The sequence below is a fragment of the Silurus aristotelis genome (assembly GCF_946808225.1).
Source record: "Silurus aristotelis genome assembly, chromosome: 13".
Classification (NCBI taxonomy): domain Eukaryota; kingdom Metazoa; phylum Chordata; class Actinopteri; order Siluriformes; family Siluridae; genus Silurus; species Silurus aristotelis.
The window spans coordinates 7,586,475-7,609,609 of NC_139586.1; the positions used below are offsets into that span (position 1 = coordinate 7,586,475).

General features: G+C 37.1%; 2 protein-coding genes across 3 annotated transcripts; one reads left to right on the plus strand and one right to left on the minus strand.

Moving 5' to 3' along the window:
• Positions 1 to 1,348: 1,348 nt before the first annotated feature.
• LOC310735209 (very-long-chain (3R)-3-hydroxyacyl-CoA dehydratase-like) lies at positions 1,349 to 7,825 on the plus strand. 2 transcript variants are annotated; one of them, XM_083557813.1, is made up of 9 exons: positions 1,349 to 1,475; positions 1,592 to 1,660; positions 3,496 to 3,544; positions 3,634 to 3,744; positions 3,953 to 4,080; positions 4,273 to 4,385; positions 5,022 to 5,116; positions 5,785 to 5,916; positions 6,606 to 7,825. In XM_083557813.1, exons 2-9 carry the CDS (start codon positions 1,646 to 1,648, stop codon positions 6,677 to 6,679), a joined length of 717 nt encoding a protein of 238 aa, XP_083413939.1. In that variant the 5' UTR covers positions 1,349 to 1,475; positions 1,592 to 1,645; the 3' UTR covers positions 6,680 to 7,825. The 2 variants fall into 2 exon arrangements, with proteins under 2 accessions (XP_083413939.1, XP_083413940.1); XM_083557814.1 differs by having other exon boundaries at positions 1,361 to 1,475; positions 3,215 to 3,544.
• Positions 7,826 to 8,072: 247 nt separating this feature from the next.
• Positions 8,073 to 21,109, minus strand: LOC310735207 (3'-5' exoribonuclease HELZ2). Its single transcript, XM_083557811.1, has 13 exons — positions 21,082 to 21,109; positions 17,444 to 20,423; positions 17,192 to 17,277; positions 16,920 to 17,054; positions 16,170 to 16,358; positions 15,466 to 15,601; positions 14,411 to 14,509; positions 11,414 to 11,606; positions 11,024 to 11,158; positions 10,710 to 10,922; positions 10,414 to 10,579; positions 8,994 to 9,176; positions 8,073 to 8,280 (listed from the first exon to the last, which is right to left on the minus strand). Exons 2-13 carry the CDS (start codon positions 20,398 to 20,400, stop codon positions 8,171 to 8,173), a joined length of 4,602 nt encoding a protein of 1,533 aa, XP_083413937.1. The 5' UTR covers positions 20,401 to 20,423; positions 21,082 to 21,109; the 3' UTR covers positions 8,073 to 8,170.
• Between the last annotated feature and the right edge of the window lie 2,026 nt (positions 21,110 to 23,135).

Here is a 23,135-nt window from a genome sequence, read left to right on the forward strand (position 1 = left end):
TATATTTAAATTGTTTTAAGCTGTGTATGAATTAATATTTTTAACAATCTCTTAATTCAGTATATGTATTTATATATTGAGTGTCCTGAGTCGTAGTGGTTTTCTAAAACGTGGACTGTTGATTTATTGATTTATTTATTTTTTACAAGGAAAGCGTTTTTATTTTATGAATTAACTGTTGTATTCCAGAAGAATTTGCAAGGTATTTCTGCTACTTTGCACAAAAAAGTCCAAGAACTTCAGTGTCCTGCACAAAGCCCTGACCTCAACCCAACTGAACAACTTTTAGATGAACTGAGACAACAGCAACTCCAGGCCTCCTCCTCCAACGGCAGTGTCCGAGCTCACTAACGGTCGTATAATAACTGCAAAACTGGAATAAGTCTGGTGTGGGATGTTCAACAAGGACATATGGTTGATGTGATGATCAAGCGTGAAATAGTGAGGCATCTAAAGAAGTAGGCTCCTTTAGATAAACTTTGTGAATGGATTGGCACCTCAAATAATGAAGACTAAAGCAGGGCACAGAGCTTTCTCTTAGAAACCCAACAGTAATGGAACAGCCATTTAGTGTTGGGGTTCGTTTACATTTGTGAAGTCAAGCTTTTTGTCAGTAAGTTTTTTTAGGCAATGGAGCAGATCTGGAAGGATCATGGGTCTAGTGTTTTGGTGAACTGGGATTTTTGAATGCTCACTCAGGTTTGTTGCTCCATAAAGTTACTGAGCAACTCAAAAACGATGAGGATGGATTTGGACTAATATCAACAGTCTTCTACAGTGGCTTAGGGCCACAGTTTGCATTAACAGTTCTGCATTTAAGGGCCTATCACTGAACAGTACACCTCAACAATGATGAAGCTGTAATGAACGAATACTCTGTGCCACCCAGATGAGTCTGGTTCCTTTCAAGGTTTCTTCCTCATGCCATCTCAGGGAGTTTTTTCTTGCCACATCTTGCTCATTAGCGATAAACCTATAGGCACTAAACTTATACAAACCTCTTTATCGCTGTAAAGCAGCTTTGGGACAATATCTATTGTTAAAAGTGCTACACATATAAAGCTGAACTGAATTCTAAATGGAAGTGAGTGTTTCTTTGAGGCCTGGTGCTTATGTGACCATATTTTGTTTACTTGAGGTTGATCGAGATTTCATAGTCGAATTTGCGTAAAGGTGCAATAATTATGGTTTTTACTGATGTGAGGGGAAAAATAGAACCCTGAGAAATTTTGTGTGGAAAAAAAAACATCAAAAAACAATGGACATATATTAATAACAACATATGATAATAAACTATTGTGAATAATACATGAGGATGAACAAGAGGCTTGACTTCCGGCACTGCAGTGATGTCTCCGCCCACACACACACACACACACACACACACACACACAGCGCTCCAAATCGCAGTGAAGTGTCCTCGTACTCTGTGGACTGTGTTCCGGAAGTGGATCAGGGATCAGAGTGTGTAGCAGGTAAGATGATCAAAATAGGAAAAATTGTGTATGTTATAAGATAATGTAGGGTTTCAGGACCGATTAGATCAAACCTGTGTGTGTGTGTGTGTGTGTGTGTGTGTGTGTGGTTAAAGGATGTAGCATCTCAGCATATTGCAGTGGATCCAACTGATCTCCCAAAGTCTGAAATGGATCTTCAGCAGGTAAATTCCTTTTGAGGTTTATTAAGGCAGGATGGGTTCTGGATACTTCTGAGCCACCTCCATCCATCCATCCATCCATCCATCCATCCATCCTTCCATCCATCCCTCATGATCTTGGGTGGCTTTACCTCTTTACAGTCACATGGCTTTTTAAAAATGCCAAAGACAGTCAATGAATTTCACAAATAATAACACAATCCGGTATTTTAGGCAAACATGTTCCTCATTTTCAGTGTATAATCCTAAACCTCATTCACAGAGCCCAAAATGTTAAATAAGTGTTAAATAATATGTTAAATAATATACAATGATTTACAAAGTGTTTGTGCTTCAAACTCGGAATCAGTATCATGATACATCATGAAAACTGTCAGCATGCAGGTTGATTATCAATGACGAGTGGTGAGCGGAAAAAAAACAAACACCTTGTGTGTTTCTAATGAAATACAAATACACAGGGTTGTGCATACTTCGCAGTAACAGCACGCCCTAAATAGATTTTTTATTCCTCTTATTCAGTGGTGTAAAGTATTTAAGTAAATGTACCTCATTCATGTACTTAAGTAATATTTTCGGCAGCTTTCTAGTTTCAAGAGTAGAAGTGAGTTTTACTTTGATTCAGTAGATGTACATTATATTTAAATTGCCAATGACAGTTACTAGTTATATTTGGAACCTCTATTAAAGACCTCATTAAGGCTCAACACTCCCATAATCACAAGCAGCTCTGAATACATTTTATTTGTCCATTAAATACTAAAGTTTTTTCTATTTTGTGACATGATCCTGTTGGTTAAAGCATTGTTGAGGTGTACAATTAGATTTATATTTGAGGAAACCACCACCCCTCACAACTGTTTTTGGATTTTTGTGCCTTGGTGTTGAGGACTAGTGCATCTTTGAACCTATGTTCAATATGAGACAAATACTTAAGTTCTGTTTAAATCAGACACTTGAGGACGTTTGCTCAAGTCAAATTGGAATTTGTGATTTGTAATGCAAAGTTTTGCAGTAAGGTATCTATTTTTTACTCAAGTATGATTTTCAGCTACACTTTACACATCTGCTCTTATTACACTAATTTGACTTTACAGTAAAAATTTTTGAATGATGTCCATGTTTATAGTTTCATATAACGTTGCAGAACATCAATAAGATACTATTACAGTACAGCATCAATATACAGCTTGTTCTCCTCTACCCCCTCCCGAAAGTGACTTATTTTAAAAAAGGAAAGTGTGGAGTGTGTATTTCAGCGTATACTGCCAATATTTTGTTTTATTTATTAATGATGTGTATGCTGTACATTTTAATGGCTAATAGTTAATAATTAATGATGTGGAATGTCCAAGAAACAAGATAATTCCTGTTGTTATATACATTGAGCTGAGATAAACATTCCTTCACCAGCCTCTTTCTTTCTTTCTTTCTTTCTTTTTTTCTTTCTTTCTTTCTTTCTTTCTTTCTTTCTTTCTTTCTTTCTTTCTTTCTTTCTTTCTTTCTTTCTTTCTTTCTTTCTTTGCCTGATATTTAACGGAAAAAATAAATGAAAAGCCTTTATACAGATGTCAGAATCAGTAAACCTGGATAAAGTGTGATCTTGAGGCAGCAGCGCTGACTTTCTGCTTTACAGAACCTATGGCTGTGGGTAAACCTGAGGTCTGCATTATGGGAAATCAGAGCTTCCTTGGTCATCAACTGAACGCTTGACAACGAAAGAGCTCCTACAAAGCGTACAGAAAAAGAAATGTTGTACCTTCTAGTGGGACATAAACTAAATATGATCTTTTGTGGTGAAAAATTCAAAGGTTTCTTGTGTTAATGGTCTGTTCTAGGACGCCACAGAGAGCATGGCAGCTGCCAAACATCAGAAGCAGTGCAGCGGTAAGACAAAACTCAGACATGGAACATTGTAATAGCGATAGACGTTTGAATAAAAAAGTTGTCTGGATTTGTGTTGGATTTAACTGCAGTGCTGGGCGCTCTGAGAAGACACTACTTGTTCATATACAGCTTGCTTGAGTTCCTGGGCTTCTCCTGGACCTTCAGCCTCCTGACTGCCAATCTGATACTGTATGGCCAAGGTTAGGCTTCACCTGTAATGATCATCTTACATCATCAATCATGTAAATGAGTTGGACTGAATACTGTAACGGGAGTTCAAAAAGATTTATAATATGCTTATAACCAGTGGCGGACGAAGTACACAAAGCAGGATCTTGAGTAAAAGAGATACAGTAGGTGTACACTGTATCTGTAACTGCATATCTGACATATTTATTTGATCTCCAGCTGCTTTGTACAATGCGTTTAGCACCTGTGCTCCTGTGCTCTACGGCTGTCAGATGTTGGCCGTACTGGAGGTGATTAACGCCGCAGTTGGTCTTGTTAGGACTCCCGTCTTCCCCGCCATGATACAGGCAAGTCTCTCCAGCTGTTCCACATCATGCACATATACCATGCCTGATTTTCTATGTGTCTTTAAATCAATAAACTCTTCTCATTCACTGTTCAGTCTTCAGACTTTTACATTTGTCAAACTCATGTAGAAATCACAATCCGCGTTGCCTCATGCGATATTTCTGATTCTTCCTCTGGTGTGGTGCGTGAAGGTGATGGGGAGGAACGTCATCCTGTTTGTGGTTTTTGGCAGTCTGCCAGAGATGCAGGAGCGTAGTGTGGTCTTCTGGGTTTTTTATCTGTGGAGCATCTCCGAAGTCTTCAGGTGAGTCATTAGATCTGTATTAAGGTTTGTAGGTGTTCAGCAGAGGTCGACCGATTCATAATTTTTTTCCCATTCAATTGGCACCGATTGTTGATTGCTGGGACTATAAGCAAAAATCCATACTGATAGTTTTTCCGGGTTACATTATACCGTAGGAGAGCGGCCTCTAGAGGTGAATCACATTATCTGTGTAAAACTGTTTTGAGACAATGTCTATTGCTAAAAGCGGTATACAAATAAAAATTTATTTAATTTAATTTAATCATTGACACCACATGCTGTTTATTTTAAGTGTCTTTTATATTCATTTTGGATGTACCATAATTTCCAGACTACTAAGTGCACCTAAATATAAGCCGCACACACTGAATTAAATTGTTTTTTTATTTTGAACATAAATACGCCACACATGTCTATAAGCCGCAGGTGCCTACATTGAAACAAATGATTTTTACACAGGCTTTAACGAAAGACAGTGTCTGTAACACGGATTGCCATTCATTCATTAAGTTTTCCATTATCCATCCTTTCTTGTTGACTTTCACAACAATTTCTCTCGGGAGTTTTCTATTTTATAATATCTATCTATTTTTGTGTGTGTGTGTGTGTGTGTGTGTGTTTGTGGGCGCACAATAGGCTTGCGTTTCCGGTTCTGAAGCTCGATGCCAAGTTCAGGATGCTGATTTGTCTTCGCCATGCACTGCTGTATCCCCTCACCACTCTGACAGAAGGTGAGGAAGACCGTCTAGACTCTGATCTCTGATTGCAGCCATGCCCCCCTAGAACAGCTCTGGGCTGTGATTGGACACTGATTGCATTTTAATATGAAAGGGACATAAAAGAAATTGCGTTTAGACCAAAATCAGTGTTTAGTTCATTAAAAAAAAAAAAAAAAAAGCAAAGTCAGAGTATTGACAGTTTAGCTTTTTTTTTGTGTGAAATGTTTAGTGTTCCACTTATCAAATGCAGCAAAACCTGTGCTTTTATATTAACGCAATTTCTCTGAAATGCGATGCAGCAGTATGGAATGCTGTGAATGCTGCATAATAATGTTTTATTCTCAGAAATCAATCCCATTTGTTTTTTACTAAAGTGTTTATGTTAAAGAGAAACCCAGGGAAGGTTTTCATACTCACTGGTGCTTTGCAAAAGAAACCAATATGTTTTTTACTTATTTATTTATTTATTTATTTTATACCATATTATGCTATTATTTGTATATGGTTCTGTAGTTGTCTGGTTTGTCTTTGTAAATTTTTCAGCCTGCATAAGAGTCTCAGGGGCGAAGCCAAGGGGACAGGGCAGGTTGGGGAACATTAAAAACAAGGCTTGTGTTTACTGCAGTAGCTTTAAACCTGACTTAGTGCTTATTTACGGACTAAGAGCGATTCTGTTCCAGCTGTCGCTGTGCTCCAGTCTCTTCCTCTCTTCGATCAGAGCAGACTCTTTAGTGTTCCACTCCCCGAGGCAGTGGGGTTTTCTATCAGCTTCTCCTTCTCGCTTCGACTCTACCTCCTACTCATGTTTTTTGGTGAGACCAATAATATTCTTGACTTCGTATCCTGCATGTGCTCGGCTTCATCCGTTTTGTCATCCTAGTGTAAAACAATTTTATTTAATGTTTATTTACAAACCCGATTCCAAAAAAGTTGGGACACTGTACAAATTGTGAATAAAAAAGGAATGCAATAATTCACAAATCTCATAAACTTATATTTTATTCACAATAGAATATAGATAAAATATCAAATGTTGAAAGTGTGACACTTGTCATTTCATGACAAATATTGGCTTATTTTGGCTTATATTTTGGCTTATTCATGAGAGCTACACATTCCAAAAAAGTTGGGACAGGTAGCAATAAGAGGCCGGAAAAGTTACATGTACATTTAAGGAACAGGTGGAGGACCAATTTGCAACTTATTAGGTCAATTGGCAACATGATTGGGTATAAAAAAAGCCTCTCAGAGTGGCAGTGTCTCAGAAGTCAAGATGGGCAGAGGATCACCAATTCCCCCAATGTTGTCCATGTTGTATTCTGAATAAAATATTGAAATTTGAAACTTCCACATGATTGCATTCTGTTTTTATTCACAATTTGTACAGTTTCACAACTTTTTTGGAATCGGGTTTGTAATTAAGTTGACTAGTCAATTCGATGTTGATAGGTTCCTTCTAAAAGTTATGGGGGACATTTTAATAATTTTTGTTTTCTTATAGGATTTTTCATAAACATCAGACATCTGGTGATCCCAAGCAGAAGATCCTTTCGACTGAAATCACACACAGACTGATGTTTACATGATTACTCTTGACATATATTTAAATGACAAAAACTACACTCTCTGGCTTACTGCAAGTATTTCCTGTAAAGGTGATCTGCTTTACATTTTGTAATACAATACATTGCTTTTTACGTTTTGTAAGTTATATTAATAATTGGATAAGTCATGTATTCTATACAGAATTGGTATTATAACCTTATAGCAGCTAGCAGAGATGAGACGATTAATGCAGTAGCTGTTTTATTATTATTATTATTGTTTGCTGTGTGCTCTCAGTATCTGTGTTTTTTTTTATTTTTACAATTGGTGCTTCCTTAAACAGTGTAATATTTTATACAGGATGGTCGATTTATGTACTTGTATAATTAAAAAGTATTGCAAAAAAGGCACTGATGCTAAAAATTTCACTTGCAGGTTCAGAATGGCTGTAATTGAAGTTCCGTTTTTGACTAATTTACAAAAGTACTGGTTAATAATAAACTGTTGATCAGGTCCTTATCCGTGTGTCTTGTAAGCTGGATGTGGGAGTCAGAACGAGCTTGTACGGGACGAGTTAGATCATTACGATGTGTCGCACGTTGTCGAATGCTTTTTTTTTTTTTTTTTAAACATTTAAAAATCGCTAAGTGAAAACCTTTGTTTTGCAAAAGTTCCCCTGGAGGCTATAGCAAAAACGCCTTTTCCTGGGCACCCAGGCTGTGATTTGTGACTTATAATAAAATATTCTTTAAAGAATAGAGAAAAGGATGTTTCTGAGCTAAAAACAACAATAAGGCTTTCCTTGCAGTTTATCAAGTCATTTTTTGCAGCACAATCTTTGCCATCGCTGTGACTTAATCTCAGGTGAATTTATTCAGCTCTTTTATGAAACTGTATTCCGTGTGCATGAATCAGTTCTTTTTTCTTTTTTTTTGTTTCAATTGTACAACCAATTTATACAACATTCGTATTATATGCACTGGTGTTCATTAATCTCAGACAGTTTTAACACCTTAATAATGATTATACATTTTACTAATAGAATACAATGCTGGTGTGTGTATTTATTACAAGATATAAAAGATAAATTACAATATATAAGATCATTTATTTGTAAAACACAAGTTATTGCAGCTTTAATGTGGAAAAATAAAATGAGTTCTGTTTGGACATTAACCCTTTACTTCGTATTTTTTTCCACGTACTCAAACTCTCACACATTTCTGGCACTAAAAAACAATTTTTCAATGGAAGGAGGTAAATCGTTTTGAAATTCACTATATATTTCCACTGATTCAAAAAAAAAATATCTTTTTCATACTCTATTGACACAAGCACTATTTCTTACTTAAAGCTTTTACTTTTTTATTTTTTAATTGTAATATAAATCTAAAAAATAATAAATATATAAAATACTTTCCATACTCTGTTGATACAAGCATTATTTATTCACTTAAAGCTTTTACATTTTCATTTCTGAACGTAACTAGAAAAAAAAGGTCTGGCCAACAGTTGAAATGGTCAAAAACCTACTTTAATGTCTTTAGCTGAGTCCAGCACACAGTTTTTTGTCTGGTAGTGAGACAGCAGGCGTCCCCACAGCGCACTGCAATTTAATAGGTGACGGTTACCTGAAAAAAAGAACAAAAAATGATCATTACCTGGTGTATAAATTATGAGCAGTGAATTATGATTATATGATTACTAGCCGTAGAGAAGAATCTCTTTCTAAATACACATCCTCGAACTTCCTCTATTGACTTTTGCCAGATGAGATGAAGCTTGTGATTTTGGTCTTTGGGTAAGATATTCAACCCCGATGAATTTGAATGCACTGTCCTACAAATATAACATGTAGATCATTTGAAGCTGACTAAGCACTTATCTGCTACACACTCAGGGGAACTTGAAGTTGGCTTCAAAGGTTCATTCCTAAGATGATGTAGTCAATGTAACCATTACAGATTATCTACCTTATTTATTAGAGTGCAAATAACTGAAACATGGTTAAAATGAATTTTACAATAAAACTCAAACCAATAATAAATGCCAGAACCAAGCGATAATAAAAAATATATATATAAAACTTTGCCTGACTAAAGATTGTCATGTAAAACACTCCACTGCATAAATTCTGAGCCAACTTTTTAGCATGCATTAATACTTCTAAACTTGCAATTAGTTTAATGTACAAACTTGTGAATAATTGAATATATTGAATAATTGAGTGCTTAATGTCTGATAGACTGGTATCCTGCCCAGATAACTAAAGTTGCACCTGGCTGTCAGTATTATTGTAAAACAATGGTTATTTCTGGTGGATATTTTCTTTGATGTTTTGTACCTAGAATGCAGAGTCCATCCTGAGCACGTGTGATAGCAACGTTGACCTGGTTCGGGTCTGTGATGAAGCCAAGTTTCTTTCCCAACCAACCTTTGCTGATGTTTTTGCTTCGCCACTCTTTTTCGATCTCAGCAAGTGTACAGGAACGGACTGTAGAGATGATCACGTAACGCCACTCGCTCCCTACACACACACACACACACCATACACTTTCATGCATATATTTACAATTTGATAACCGTGTAATTTGATATTATGGGTTCAGTATACCGGCTTAGCCCGGTGCAATCGGTCAGAAAACGCATTTTTACGTTTCAAAAAATATAAAAACAATAGATTGATCAGAAACACAGTCTAGACATTGTTCTTGTAATTAAACGTTAAGGCTGGAAACATCTGATATTTCATAACATTTTTATAAACCGTTACTCTGGTGTTCCATTGGCATTTAGCACACTGGCAATTGGCACACATTGGCACACTGAAATCTTAAGCAATCGTGTTACAAGGTGATTCATCAGTTGCACTTGTACGATACATTGAAGATACACGTGAAGCAGCTACCGTTGCTATACAGTTCACCCTTAATACGATGCAGTGTGATCCAATTTCGATTTGATTCCACAAAGATGCAATGGAGAAAATATGATGCTATGCAATTCAATATGGTACAGATAGTTCGTGTTTATTTCTTTGGTCCAGACAAACAGCAAATCATACATTGAAGTACCGTCTGGCTTCCAGCACATGGCCTTTTCTCAAACAGGCCTTTGTAGTACAGACATATCAAATAAAACCAGATGTCTTAAAGAAGTCGCAGCTCGACCGCTGCCATGGTAATCTATATTCTATGTGACTTTCAGGACACGCCTCGGTCTCCGTAGTCATATTCACGTAGCAGCGTTGGTGTTGAGAGAACATGCTTGAGAAACAAACAGTTTAGCGAGGAGAAATCAATTTACATATCAAATATTGTTCACAAATTATTGGCCAATTTTTTTAATAATAAAAAGTAAAGCACATTTACTAATAATTATACATAAATCATTTTTTGCAGATGGAAATATGGTTAAAAGTGTCAAATTGTATACGTCCATCCCGAGTAAGGAATTGAATAAAACACTCCCGTGGCCACTGGTTCCTTAAAATGGCCAAAAAAAGATTTCTTTTGAGATTTTTTAGACTTGTTTAGAATTGTTTTGAGAAATGTGAGAAATTGAAAATGAAAATTCTCATCAAATCTGTAAGGGGTGTTTCAGAAATTAAGGCAAATGCCACAATACCTACATAATTTCTAACCATGCCATGTTTTCTTTACTTTACTCATTCAGTTAATCAAAGTGTGAGGTTTTAGGAAATATTTGCTGAGAGATTCCAAACTTTTGAACGGTAGTCTATTTGGTGTGCAGCAGTGATTTACCTTGGCTCTTCATAATTGTACAAACATTGACATTCTGAAGGGCTTGATTTTTGTTGCTTGATAAAATCTCCTTGATTTTTGACATCTGTGCATTGTAGGGGGTGAGAATGGCAACGTCCACTGCTTCCACACCAGACCTGTTAATTAACCGGCTTGCAACCTGAACCTGATTAGTGTCACAGCAAAAGAGAGATTGGTGATGAGCGAGTATGTTGTAATAAATGCTTCTTTTAAAGATATTTGCATTGACTAGAGATTATTTCAATCCTTTGACTAATGTCGAACATCAGTCTTACCGCTTGCATTGCTTCCATTTCATTGGCTGCTGAATATTCATTTCCAGCTGTTGTAGAAATTGATAAACTGAACTCTTCTCCTTCAACATGACCAAATAGGATAGCAGTGGGCCTGTTATTTCTGTTTAGCAAAAGACACTTTCTTTGCTTTGCTCCGGTCTGCAGTTTCCCCTGATAAAATTCGTTCGAGGGGAAATTACAGATATGTTCATGCTGCAAGAGACAAAAGTTGAATGTGAATTTTGTGCAAGATTATGTTTTTTTTTTTAAAGGGGTCAGAAATGGACTGTATTTATAGTTGTCTCTCCATTTACCATTCTGTACTGTGTGTCCAGCATCAATGCCCTGTCCATGTATCGTTCAAAGAGGGACTTTCCCATGCCGAGCTCCTTAACACGGTGACATGTTACAATTGGACGAATCTGTTTGTGGTCACCCAGAAGCACAATCTACAAAAGAAATAGTTATATATTATAAACCTTTTAAATTCGCAATTATAAATTCAAACACAAAATTAAGCCTCATGAGGGCAGCTCCAATAAATCCAATCAATTATTTGTTCTCTATTATTCGTGCACAACATAATGCATTATTCCAAATGATGTGAGTAGGGTCAGACATGATCTAAGATCTGTGTGGAAAACATTGGACATATTCCAAAATTACCGTTTTACATCACTATCTTTAACTTCTGGTATCCTCACCTGCTCTGGATTATGTGAGACTAAAGGAATGAAGGCTTCTGGTTCTGTGGCCATGGCACATTCATCAATTAGGATCTGTCTGAAGTCCATGGTCTTCTTTAGGATCGGTTTTAGAGCAGTCGAGCAGGTGCACAAGATCACGTCATGCTTTAGAAGTTCTTCTCTCTGAGCCATCTTCAACACTTTCTTGTACCTGTAAATATAATTTTTATTGTTCTTTTACACTCCTTCTTTAATTTTAGTTGTCACAATTGGATTTAGGGATCTTCTACTATTCTTTTTGCAAAACCTCTTAACCTGTATTAGGTTCCATAAGGAGGAACACCATTGGTTTTTTACTTTATATTATACAGTAAAAGAACACATTGGCACTCATGTTCACCAACTTTAGAGTTATTTTGCTTGACAACCCCTGTGCTGACTCTGGGGAAGTAAAATTTTTTTTAACACTTTAAACCTAGGAAGGATGTTTGAGAAAGGATGTGCATGCTATGTAAGCAAATCACTGCTGACTTATAACTGACTAACATTTTACCATCTTGCTGCAGAAAACGCATAGAAGTAGTCAGTTTGGGAGGAAATGATAAGGAAAAAGTAAAAAATGTGATGCTGGACTAGCGTGCAGAGATAATATTCAGTTGTAGCTCATTGAAAAAGTTTCATGAATACAAATTCCCTAAATAGTTCATTGTTCTAAGTTCTCACTGACTAACACCCAAACTTCCAAATGTCCTGAAAAGCGTGAGCTAATCTCCTGAAGCCAAACCTGCTACCATAATATCATAATCTTTTTGCCCTGGTCCCTCTATGCACAAACAAAGTCCTTAAATCCTGAGTAAACTATCCCTAAAAAATCTGCCATACGCATCCATCTCCTTCTGTGCAATTCATATATATATATATATATATATATATATACAGTGAGGGAAATAAGTATTTGAACACCCTGCTATTTTGCAAGTTCTCCCACTTAGAAATCATGAAGGGGTCTGAAATTATCATCGTAGGTGCATGTCCACTGTGAGAGACATAATCTAAAAAAAAAAAAATCCAGAAATCACAATGTATGATTTTTTAACTATTTATTTGTATGATACAGCTGCAAATAAGTATTTGAACACCTGAGAAAGTCAATGTTAATATTTGGTACAGTAGCTTTTGTTTGCAATTACAGAGGTCAAACGTTTCCTGTAGTTTTTCACCAGGTTTGCACACACTGCAGGAGGGATTTTGGCCCACTCCTCCACACAGATCTTCTCTAGATCAGTCAAATTTCTGGCCTGTCGCTGAGAAACACAGAGTTTGAGCTCCCTCCAAAGATTTTCTATTGGGTTTAGGTCTGGAGACTGGCTAGGCCACGCCAGAATCTTGATATGCTTCTTACAGAGCCACTCCTTGGTTATCCTGGCTGTGTGCTTCGGGTCATTGTCATGTTGGAAGACCCAGCCTCGACCCATCTTCAATGCTCTAACTGAGGGAAGGCGGTTGTTCCCCAAAATCTCGCAATACATGGCCCCGGTCATCCTCTCCTTAATACAGTGCAGTCGCCCTGTCCCATGTGCAGAAAAACACCCCCAAAGCATGATGCTACCACCCCCATGCTTCACAGTAGGGATGGTGTTCCTGGGATTGTACTCATCATTCTTCTTCCTTCAAACACGTTTAGTGGAATTATGACCCAAAAGTTCTATTTTGGTCTCATCTGACCACATGACTTTCTCCCATGACTCCTCTGGATCATCCAAATGGTCATTGGCAAACTTAAGACGTGCCTGGACATGTGCTGGTTTAAGCAGGGGAACCTTCCGTGCCATGCATGATTTCAAACCATGACGTCTTAGTGTATTACCAACAGTAACCTTGAAAACGGTGGTCCCAGCTCTTTTCAGGTCATTGACCAGCTTCTCCTGTGTAGTTCTGGGCTGATTTCTCACCTTCCTTAGGATCATTGAGACCCCACGAGGTAAGATCTTGCATGGAGCCCCAGTCCGAGGGAGATTGACAGTCATGTTTAGCTTCTTCCATTTTCTAATGATTGCTCCAACAGTGGACCTTTTTTCACCAAGCTGCTTGGCAATTTCCCCGTAGCCCTTTCCAGCCTTGTGGGGGTGTACAATTTTGTCTCTAGTGTCTTTGGACAGCTCTTTGGTCTTGGCCATGTTAGTAGTTGGATTCTTACTGATTGTATGGGGTGGACAGGTGTCTTTATGCAGCTAACGACCTCAAACAGGTGCATCTAATTTAGGATATTAAATGTAGTGTAGGTGTACATTTTAAAGGCAGACTAACAGGTCTTTGAGGGTCAGAATTCTAGCTGATAGACAGGTGTTCAAATACTTATTTGCAGCTGTATCATACAAATAAATAGTTTAAAAATCATATATTGTGATTTCTGGATTTTTTTTTTTTAGATTATGTCTCTCACAGTGGACATGCACCTACGATGACAATTTCAGACCCCTCCATTATTTCTAAGTGGGAGAACTTGCAAAATAGCAGGGTGTTCAAATACTTATTTTCCTCACTGTATATACAGTTTTCTTATACTTTTTTACTTTTAATTTTTTTACATTTTATAATGTTTAAATGTTGGACAGTCGTAAAAAGCATTTCACTGCATGTTGTACTCTGTATGAATGTGTATGTGACAAATAAAATTAGAATTTGATGTAGTCTTTAGAAGCTTGTTGATCTATTTGTGCACTACTGACTACCTGAATTTTGTAAATATATAACTTTAGCAGTCAAAATACAAGATGACACCCAGATTAGACAAAATAAAAAAATAGCCATACAACACATGGATACTATGGATATATACTATTAAGCATATTTAGCATAATGGAAAGTTGAATGGTTGAAAAACAAAAGTGAAAATAACTTTTTAACATAATTATTATAAAGACAGTAATCTATTAAGTCCACTTTCTGATTTCTTTGCTTATCTTCTAAATGTTTTGTAACATAATGTTACCTTATACCCACAGTTTCCTTTACCTTTCACTGTCAAACTCCACAGTGCCTTTTTCAAAACTGTTGATCTCCACTGAATAGCTATTTTCAGGTTGTCGCACCAAATACATCAGAGAGATGTGTCTGTAAAACAGCAGAAGATAGTGTTCACTTGCAGTTTTAGCCACAACGTTTTTTGTAGTGTGGATTTCCTAAAGGTTCTACTGGATACCCACTTAATACTTCTCTAATATTTCTAATATGGCTTAAATATTAATAATAATAATTATTGGCATATGTATTGGTTATGTATACTGAAAAGTAGGAGCTAATGCGGATTGTGCTTGTGTTACGGTTTACCCACTGATACTTGGGAGTAACTACCCAAGTGGGCGTAATGATTTTCTGTTCATGGTACCTGGATTTAGCACCATCAAATCTTAGGCACCATACAAAAGAGTGTTATGAGCCAGGGTCACGGTCAAAATACAGACAAAAGTCAAAACTAGAACAACCGTATACCAAGTAACCCAAGCACAAACTCCAGCACCAAACCCCACTACAACAACCCTCTCCAGCTGCTTCTATTCATCTTCCTTAAATAGGAGCACCAGTCATGATGTCATCAATGTGGCGGCGGGATCAAGGCAGGCTAAGGCAGGCTGGAAACTCTGGTTGGGAATGGGACCCTCACACAACGCAACATACAACGAACACAACAGAATACAGACACGGAATACTAAGGGTTGTAACAAGAGCCACTGGGATTTAGCTTAAGGGATAAGATCCTCTCATCTGATGTAGCTCAGCCACCTCAGCCAGAAGTCACTTCTGGCTAACAGTGGCAAAGATTTTGTGGGTGGTGTAGAGGTTGTTTAGTCTCTTTTCCTGTCTAATACAGGATGTCCTGATGTAGAGGAGTGTGCATTGTTCTTTTGTATGTACATTCTGTTCTTCTGCTCATATAAGCGCAAACCATTACAGGGAATTTCACCTGAGCAATGATGCATCTGATGCCAAATACCAAAATGCCTGCTATTTGACAGTCCATCTCACTATGTGTAATTTCAAGCAAATCTTTTTTTTTTGTATATTTTTACCTGAGTTCTTCCTTTAGTTTCTCATCACGATGAGATCTGCGACAGAGCTGTAGATCACTTCCAGGATAGGGGTGCTCTCGCATTTCCATCTGATCACAGTAGATCCGAAGAGGCTTAATGACTTTGCTTAACTGTTCTGTAATACAGTAACATACCTGTAAATATTATTTATTTTATTACCAGATTATCATATACTGAGAGTATTTACTACTAGATATAGCAGAAAAATGTATTTCTACCATACAATTAGGAAAAGTTGAACAGCGGATCATCCGTTTCCATATTACTGTGTCCTCTACATCTGCCTTTTTCAAACCAACTTCCCTCACCACATACATAAACCTCCTCCTTGGCCATCCTCCTTCCTGACGACTCCATCCTCAGCATTTTTCTACCGATATACCCCATGTCCCTCTTCTGCACATTTCCAAACCACCTCAATTGTGCCTCTCTCACTGTGTCCCCAAGACGTCCTACATGTGCAGTCCCTCTAATAAACTCATAAACTCATAAAGCTGCACATTTAATGACTATTTATTCCAAAAGTGTAAAGCAGAAAGACACTTCAGCCAGGTCTGGAAGTCTGGAGAGTTAAAATATTTCTTTATTATTCTGCTCAAAATTATTGTTAATTAACAGAAAATGAAAGGTCTGTGCTGCAGTAAATGTACTGTGTGTCAGAGATCCCTGCTGCCCCAATTCACCTGCCACAATATCCACAGACTTGTTGGAGGGGCCGCAATACAGAATGGCAAGCTTCTTTTTTTTTTTCTCTTTTGCAGATGCACCTTGTCCCTGTGTTGGTTTGTGGTTTGGACATGCTGCTTCAAAAGCCTTGTTCTTCAAGTAGAAGTGATATGTAATATGAACCCCAACCACAGTTTTACCAGTACCTGTTGAATAGATAGATGAAAAAAGGCACCAATACTCAGATGTTTTAATACTGACAACAAATAAAATGATCTTTTATACAACCCTAATTCCAAAAAAGTCTGGTTGCTGTGTAAAATTTAAATAAAAACAAAATGCAATAATTTGCAAACTCTCATATGTCCAACTGGGAGTGTGTGCGTGTAAATGGAGAACTAATGAAAGTTTTCTGTTGCATTGAGTGATAAAAAAAAGGGGTTGGGTGACGTCAGCTCAGTCTTCAGGGTTTCCAGTCAGAGAACAAGACCTGGAGTGACGTCACGTCAGTAAGGTCGAGATGAATCTAAATTAAAATTATGGATGACAACAAAAAAAGGTCTACAATTTAAAATGACCTTAATTTTTTCCTTAATATGGTGAATTGTTTCAGTTTCAAATATATAATATCTGTTCTATGTTCTATTGTAAAAGAAATCTGGTCTCATGAGATCTGCAAATCATTGCATCCTGTTTTTTTGCACAACGTTTTTTGGAATTGCGGTTGTATTATATTTTGTCGAACTGCTCTTTTTAACAAAGTGTACCTGGTGGTCCTTGGATCACAGTAAAATGATTTTTAAAAGCCTCCTGCACTGCCCTTTTCTGGCTTTCATTCAATGGTGGTAGGTTTGGAGCGTTGTCCATGTACTCGTCGACTGAATGTAGCTCATCAAGTCCAACTAGTAAAAAAAAAAAATGCATGAATGTATTGCTTGAAGTGATTTCAAGTGCATGAAGTGGTGGTATATAAAATATATCGATATAGGCCATCCGAACATAACATTTTTTTATTAAAGTGAGTTAATATCAAGCTTACTAGAAGCATTTAAAACTTTCCCAGTTGCAATCTTCTTCACCAGGTCATTAGCTTCATGTATGTTGTCAATAGCATGCTCATATTGTCTGAAAATGTATCATAAAAATCAATACTTAAGCAACGTGTAACATTCACATTTGTATTTACATGATGAATTCCAGCTCTATAAATGTATATACAGCTATAATTCCAGGTACACATTGTGCGCAAGATCATAACATTTGTTAGAATTTGAAATGGTACATAACTTACACGTATGGAATTTTCTTTGGAATGAGTTCAACAGTGAACTGAGTTTCCTTTTTTTTAACTTCAGGTGGTACATGTGTCGTATTTCTGTGGTTTATTTGAAACTGTATTTTGGTGGTTTGTGAGTTTTTATTCGTCTTCTTTTCCTTTCTTTGCTTTTTTGTTTCGGTAGGAATACCATGTGCAACCCATGTAAAGGGGAGTGTGTTCTGCAAATCGGAAAGGCTAGAGCCATTGCACATAGTTGTTTTTGCCTTTTCAGCACATTGATTCCTCAATCTGATGCACAGGTAACAGTTTGTCAGGTCAAATTCAAGAGACCAGTCTTTCACCTGAGTAGGTGTTATTTCGAAGAAACCTTCGAGAGATTTTTCGGTGGTTTCCCTCCATGTTATTCTTACACCCTCAAGAATCACACTATTATTTTCCTCCACAGCATTGTAGGCAGTGTCCATTGAACAGAGCTTCCCCCAAATGTTCATGTATTCCTTATAATCTTGGTATTCTGTTTGTGATTTACGGCACGCTGTGTCATTTGTGAAACACTTGATTGGATTTCTTGCGTGCTCCAGACAAACATCGAAGAATTCGTTGACAGTAAGGAGATTTACTACAGGCATTCTTTCCCCATTAATTACATCGGTGCCAAGCTGCACTTGTAGCACTTCTTTTAACTCGAGTTTCTTTTTCCACTCTTTGAAATGATTCGGCATATTCGAAGAAGCGTGTGAATTTACCAAAGGTTTTACATTATATTCTCGTTCAACTTGAAGGCACTCTGTGACCTTGACCCAGTCTTCATCTTTAACTGCAGATATAATTGCAGTCCATTTTGTAACAGAGATCGGAATTACAAGGTTAATATCTGAATGCAGCTGTGGAATGAACTTCTCAGAAAATGAATACACTCTTCTTTTCCAGTAGAGAGTGCAGGAATTGGCGTGATGGTTATACTCAGGCTGCTCAACTACCTTTAGGTTTCTGTACTGAATTTTTATTTGTGACATACTGTCAAGAGGAACTGAGATAAGAAACGCATGTTCTTTTGGAGAAAACCGGTCCACCACTGCCAGTTTGGTCACATCTCCAGAACTATTTTTAGTGTGACTTACGAATCTTGATGACTCTGAGTCAACATCCTCAGTATAATCGCATTCGTCGCAGAACCGTTCGATTTCAGCCATCATGTAATCCATGTCCAATTGTTTTTTTTTAAAGAGCACGCTATGGAGAAGCCTCTGAAGAATCAGGTCTAGATACTGTCTCATAGGCGAGGAAGCACTTGTGTATGCATTGAGTTGCAAAGCGTAATGTCCTAGTTTTGAGTTCAAGCTGGAGCATGACCTCAGGGTCACAGATTTCTTTTGAATTTCCTTGAATTCCTTCGCCATGTGAAGTAGCGTAGGGTGGATTTCGTCCGATATAATAAGATGAACCAGCCTGTGGTAATCACCTTCTTGCGCCAAAGCTTTCATTTGCTCGAAAACAGGTGTCAAGACATGAATGAAAGTCACATTGTCTTCGGTTTCTTCAAATCCTGCTCTTGCAACTTCACAGATTTGTGAAAGATAAGGAGAGAAAGGCAGCAAGGCAGAGTATCTTGTTTTAAACTGGTCAAGCAGTACAGGATCTGGCTTAGAGTGGCATCTTAGTGGGGTGAGATCTCTTGTTTGTTCATTGGAGATGAGTGTTTCAGCCACTGCATTGTTATAGAAATTCATTAGCTCTTCTACCATGCAATGGGCTCGACTGTTTCCTTTTCTTTGTCCAATGCTCCAGGTCCCTTCCAAGCGGAATCTTCTAAGCACCTTGGTAAAGCAATAGGCCACAGCAACACACTCTTCTTCAGTGGAAAATTTAAGGGGTGCTTCTTTTTTATCCAAACAACAATCTTGTATGATTTTGTCTGCCTCTTCATATGAAAACCTTCTGTTAGAACGGACATGGGAAAGAGTAAAAGAGATGGACTCTATCATACTGGTGACCTTGTTAATCATCATTACCAAGGATATGGCCTTCCGTTTCTTACCCGGGAGTAAGCTTAAGTATTCAGTGCTCGCTTCTCTTGAAAACATGAAAGCTGGTTTTGCACGCACTTCAGGAGGAGGGTAAAATGTTTGACCTTGGGCCTTTGCAAATCTATCCTCCTTACTGTCTTTCTTTATGTAACTTGCTACATCAGTAATGTGAATTGCAATCATATATTGTTCTCCCCTGTCACCCAGACTAAAGGCATCATCCAAGTCTTCTGCAGTACTGGGATCGATGGTAAATGTTTTGTCTTCGATAAAGCTCTGTCTTTTTTCATATGCATCTCTGTCACATTTTGGTTGGAACTTCGGAGGAGCGTCTTTGATGCCACATTCTACTTTCAGAAATTCGTTAAAATGCTCCTCTTCTGAGATCACTTTTGTTACAACTCCAAGAGGAAACATATAATCCTTTTCCCATTTTATCACTCTGACAACTAACAGTTGATTCTCAAATATACTCTTCTCAGGGAGTTTTTGAAGGATGCGTATCATGGTCATGTTATTCTTGACAGGCGTAACTAGTTGTCTGCTTCCTTTCATCCTACAGATAACGGTGCAACATTCTTCAGATCTATTCAGCAATCCTACTATTTTCCCCGTCAACGGATCGTCGCTTAAGATCTGAACGCACACCTCATCACCAGGAAAGGATCTGGCCACATAATCTTTTCCACTGATGCAGATGGCAAAGGTCGGATCGTTGAAAGGTTTTGCATATGCCAGATCATGTCGCTCCATTTTAAGTTTACAGTGTTTGAACTCATGAGGTCTGGTAGCCAGCAATTCGTGCAGTTTCTCCTGACTGTGTTCTTGGTAAAACAGATAAAACTCCCAGGGGAACCGTTTGTTCGAGTGGTAAAAAAGGACACTGTGTAACTCTGTGGTACTAGAAGATACCAGTTTTGATCGTGATTTTGAGCGTTTCATTTTACTCTTGCCCGCAGTTTATCCTGAATATACAAATATATAAAATTATCATTAAAAAAAAAAAGTGTATATTCACAAAATCTTATTTCATTGTATTGTACGATGTAAGAGAAAGGGAGTTAAATCTAGCAGTGAAATAGTAGGTGATGGTTTTTGTTAATAAAAAAAAAAGAAAAATTGTTCTCATAATAAACAACAACAAACAAACAGGAAAACCGAACACGAAGATAACCAAGGCAAAGCATTTGTGTCAACTGTAAAGTCAATATACATTTATTTGCAAAACATTTCTATAAACCCTCACTGATTGGCAAATAAATAATCACCTCTGCAATAGGAATAATTAAGTAAAGACTCAAATCACAACCAATTACAGCGTACAGGGCGTTCCAGTCCGAAATACACAACAGAGCAAAAATGCAAGATACCAAATGCAAATATTGTCAACAACAAAAAGCTAATTTCTCAACCACTCTCAAGGACAGATTGTTAAAAGGTGTTTGCAAAAGACAGAAATACAGAGTGATATGTAGCTGAGCTAATTACTGTAATGTAATAAGTCTTCAATTGCTAGCATGTTATCTAGTTTTCATGAAAATTAAAACAAACAAACCAAAAGAAAAAAGAAAAAAGATTCATTCACTACAGCAAATGAAAAATAAACAGGAAAGCTTTACTTACCTCACTGATTGTCAAGAAAGGGCAACTCCTTTGGGCTAAAAGATTTATATCATAATGCTCCTCCTTCATGAGGTTTCCATGACTGGTGACTTCATTTCATAGCTATGACAAAATTTACATAAAGGTAGACTACACAGCTGCTGACCTTGATTTCCTGAATGGCCTGTCTGAATGTAGATCTACATATATCACAACTATGAAGATGTAGATTGTTATTGAGTCGATTATTTTTTTATTGAATTATTCATTTTGACAATTAAAAAAAACCTAATAAGTGTTCTTTTTCTGATTTCATTTCAATAATGAATGGTTCAGTGAAATGATGACAGGATGTTCGATCAGCTGATTATGCAGATCAATTACGATCTGGAATTTCAGATCTTTTCTTAAATAACTCTCGTGTGAAATATTACACAAAACTTTATGCAATTCCCAACTGTAGAATATTAGATGTTCTGAAAAAAAAATATTCTTTTAAAATTGAAATGGAAAATGGTTTATAAATTTCACACATCACACTGCAGTGTGTTCATGAATTCACTGTAATCACTGAAATTCTTTTCAGGCAAGGAGAGATAACACTGTAGGAAGCATATTTTTATTTGAAATCATGAATCTGAAACTATCAATGCTAAAAGGTATATATAATTTTTTATTTTTTTTTGTTTTAGAGCAACATATGCTTCTATCCAGAATTGTGTTTTTCATTATGCCTATGTAGTATGCCTGCCTCAACAGTCCAGAGCTTTCACCAATTGGCGCATCAAGAAACAAAACAAAAGGCAAAGAAGACCCAAAAATGATAAGCAGTGGGAATCCTGTATCTGACATGAATGGGAAAACATTCATATCCCTAAACTCTCGCAACTGGTTTCTAATGGGAATGTATGTGTGACACCGCTGTGTGTATATATGTATTCACCATAATCACTGAAATTCTTGTCATCATTTTTTTTGTGGAAAATGAGAGATAACGAGGTGTTTTTACACTGCAGGAAGTGGTAAAGCCAGAAATTCCCGTCACATTGAGTAATGATGCATTGGCAATTAGAGAGAGGAGGCTAGTCATCTTTAAGTTTCATATTTGAACTACATAATAGTTACAGTTGTCATAAGACCTGATCTCTGCATAGGAAAAAGAAAGTTATTGTGTTTAGTGGCCACACCTTAAAAAAACCTGTCATGGACAATTATTCCTATGAATCTGGCCAGCAGGTCTTCTTTTTTTAATGCACTACAATGTATTTTATTTTTGATTTACAATCGAACATAGAAAACATATCAAATGTTTAAACCGGGTTGAATGTGCCATTTTAAGGTGAAAAATGTCTCAAAACATTTCTGATTTTGGGATCAAAAGTTTGAAAAAGTCAATTATAGGATCATTTTGCAACTAATTAGGTTAATTGGCAACAGATCAGTGACACGATTGGGTATCCAAATAGTATCTTAGACAGGCAGAATCTCTAAGAGGTTAAGATTCACCTGTTTGTGATTTTCGGGCCCTCTGATAGCACTGCATTAAAAACAAGAATGACTTTATAACGAGAATACGTTTTTTCGACATTTGACATTTTATATAATCGCATGGGTTTAGGAACACCTCCAGAAACGGTTGTCTGTAAACACAAGTTACCGTGTCATCCACGAATGCAGAATAAAGCTCTATCATCAACACTGAAACCATTATTGCTCAAAGGTACAGTATTTACAAGTTTTAGAGCAGCATATGCTTCCATTCAAATGATGTCTTTTTAAGGCATGGCCTTGCAAAGTTCAGCTAAACAATTCTAATCTTATGCTTGGGTGCTGAAGTGGCCTGCCTTTTACCAATTGGAAACATTTGGGCCATCATGAAATAAAAAATAAGACAAAGAAGTCGCAGGACTGTTAAACAGGAACAATAACACAAATTGGACACATCGTTCCTCACCCAAAACTGCAGCAACTGGTCTCCTTATTTCCCAGATGTATACAGATGTTTGTTAAAAGGAGAGAAAATGCTACACAGTAACAATCATTGCCCTGTCCCTACTTTTTTTAAGATGTGTTGC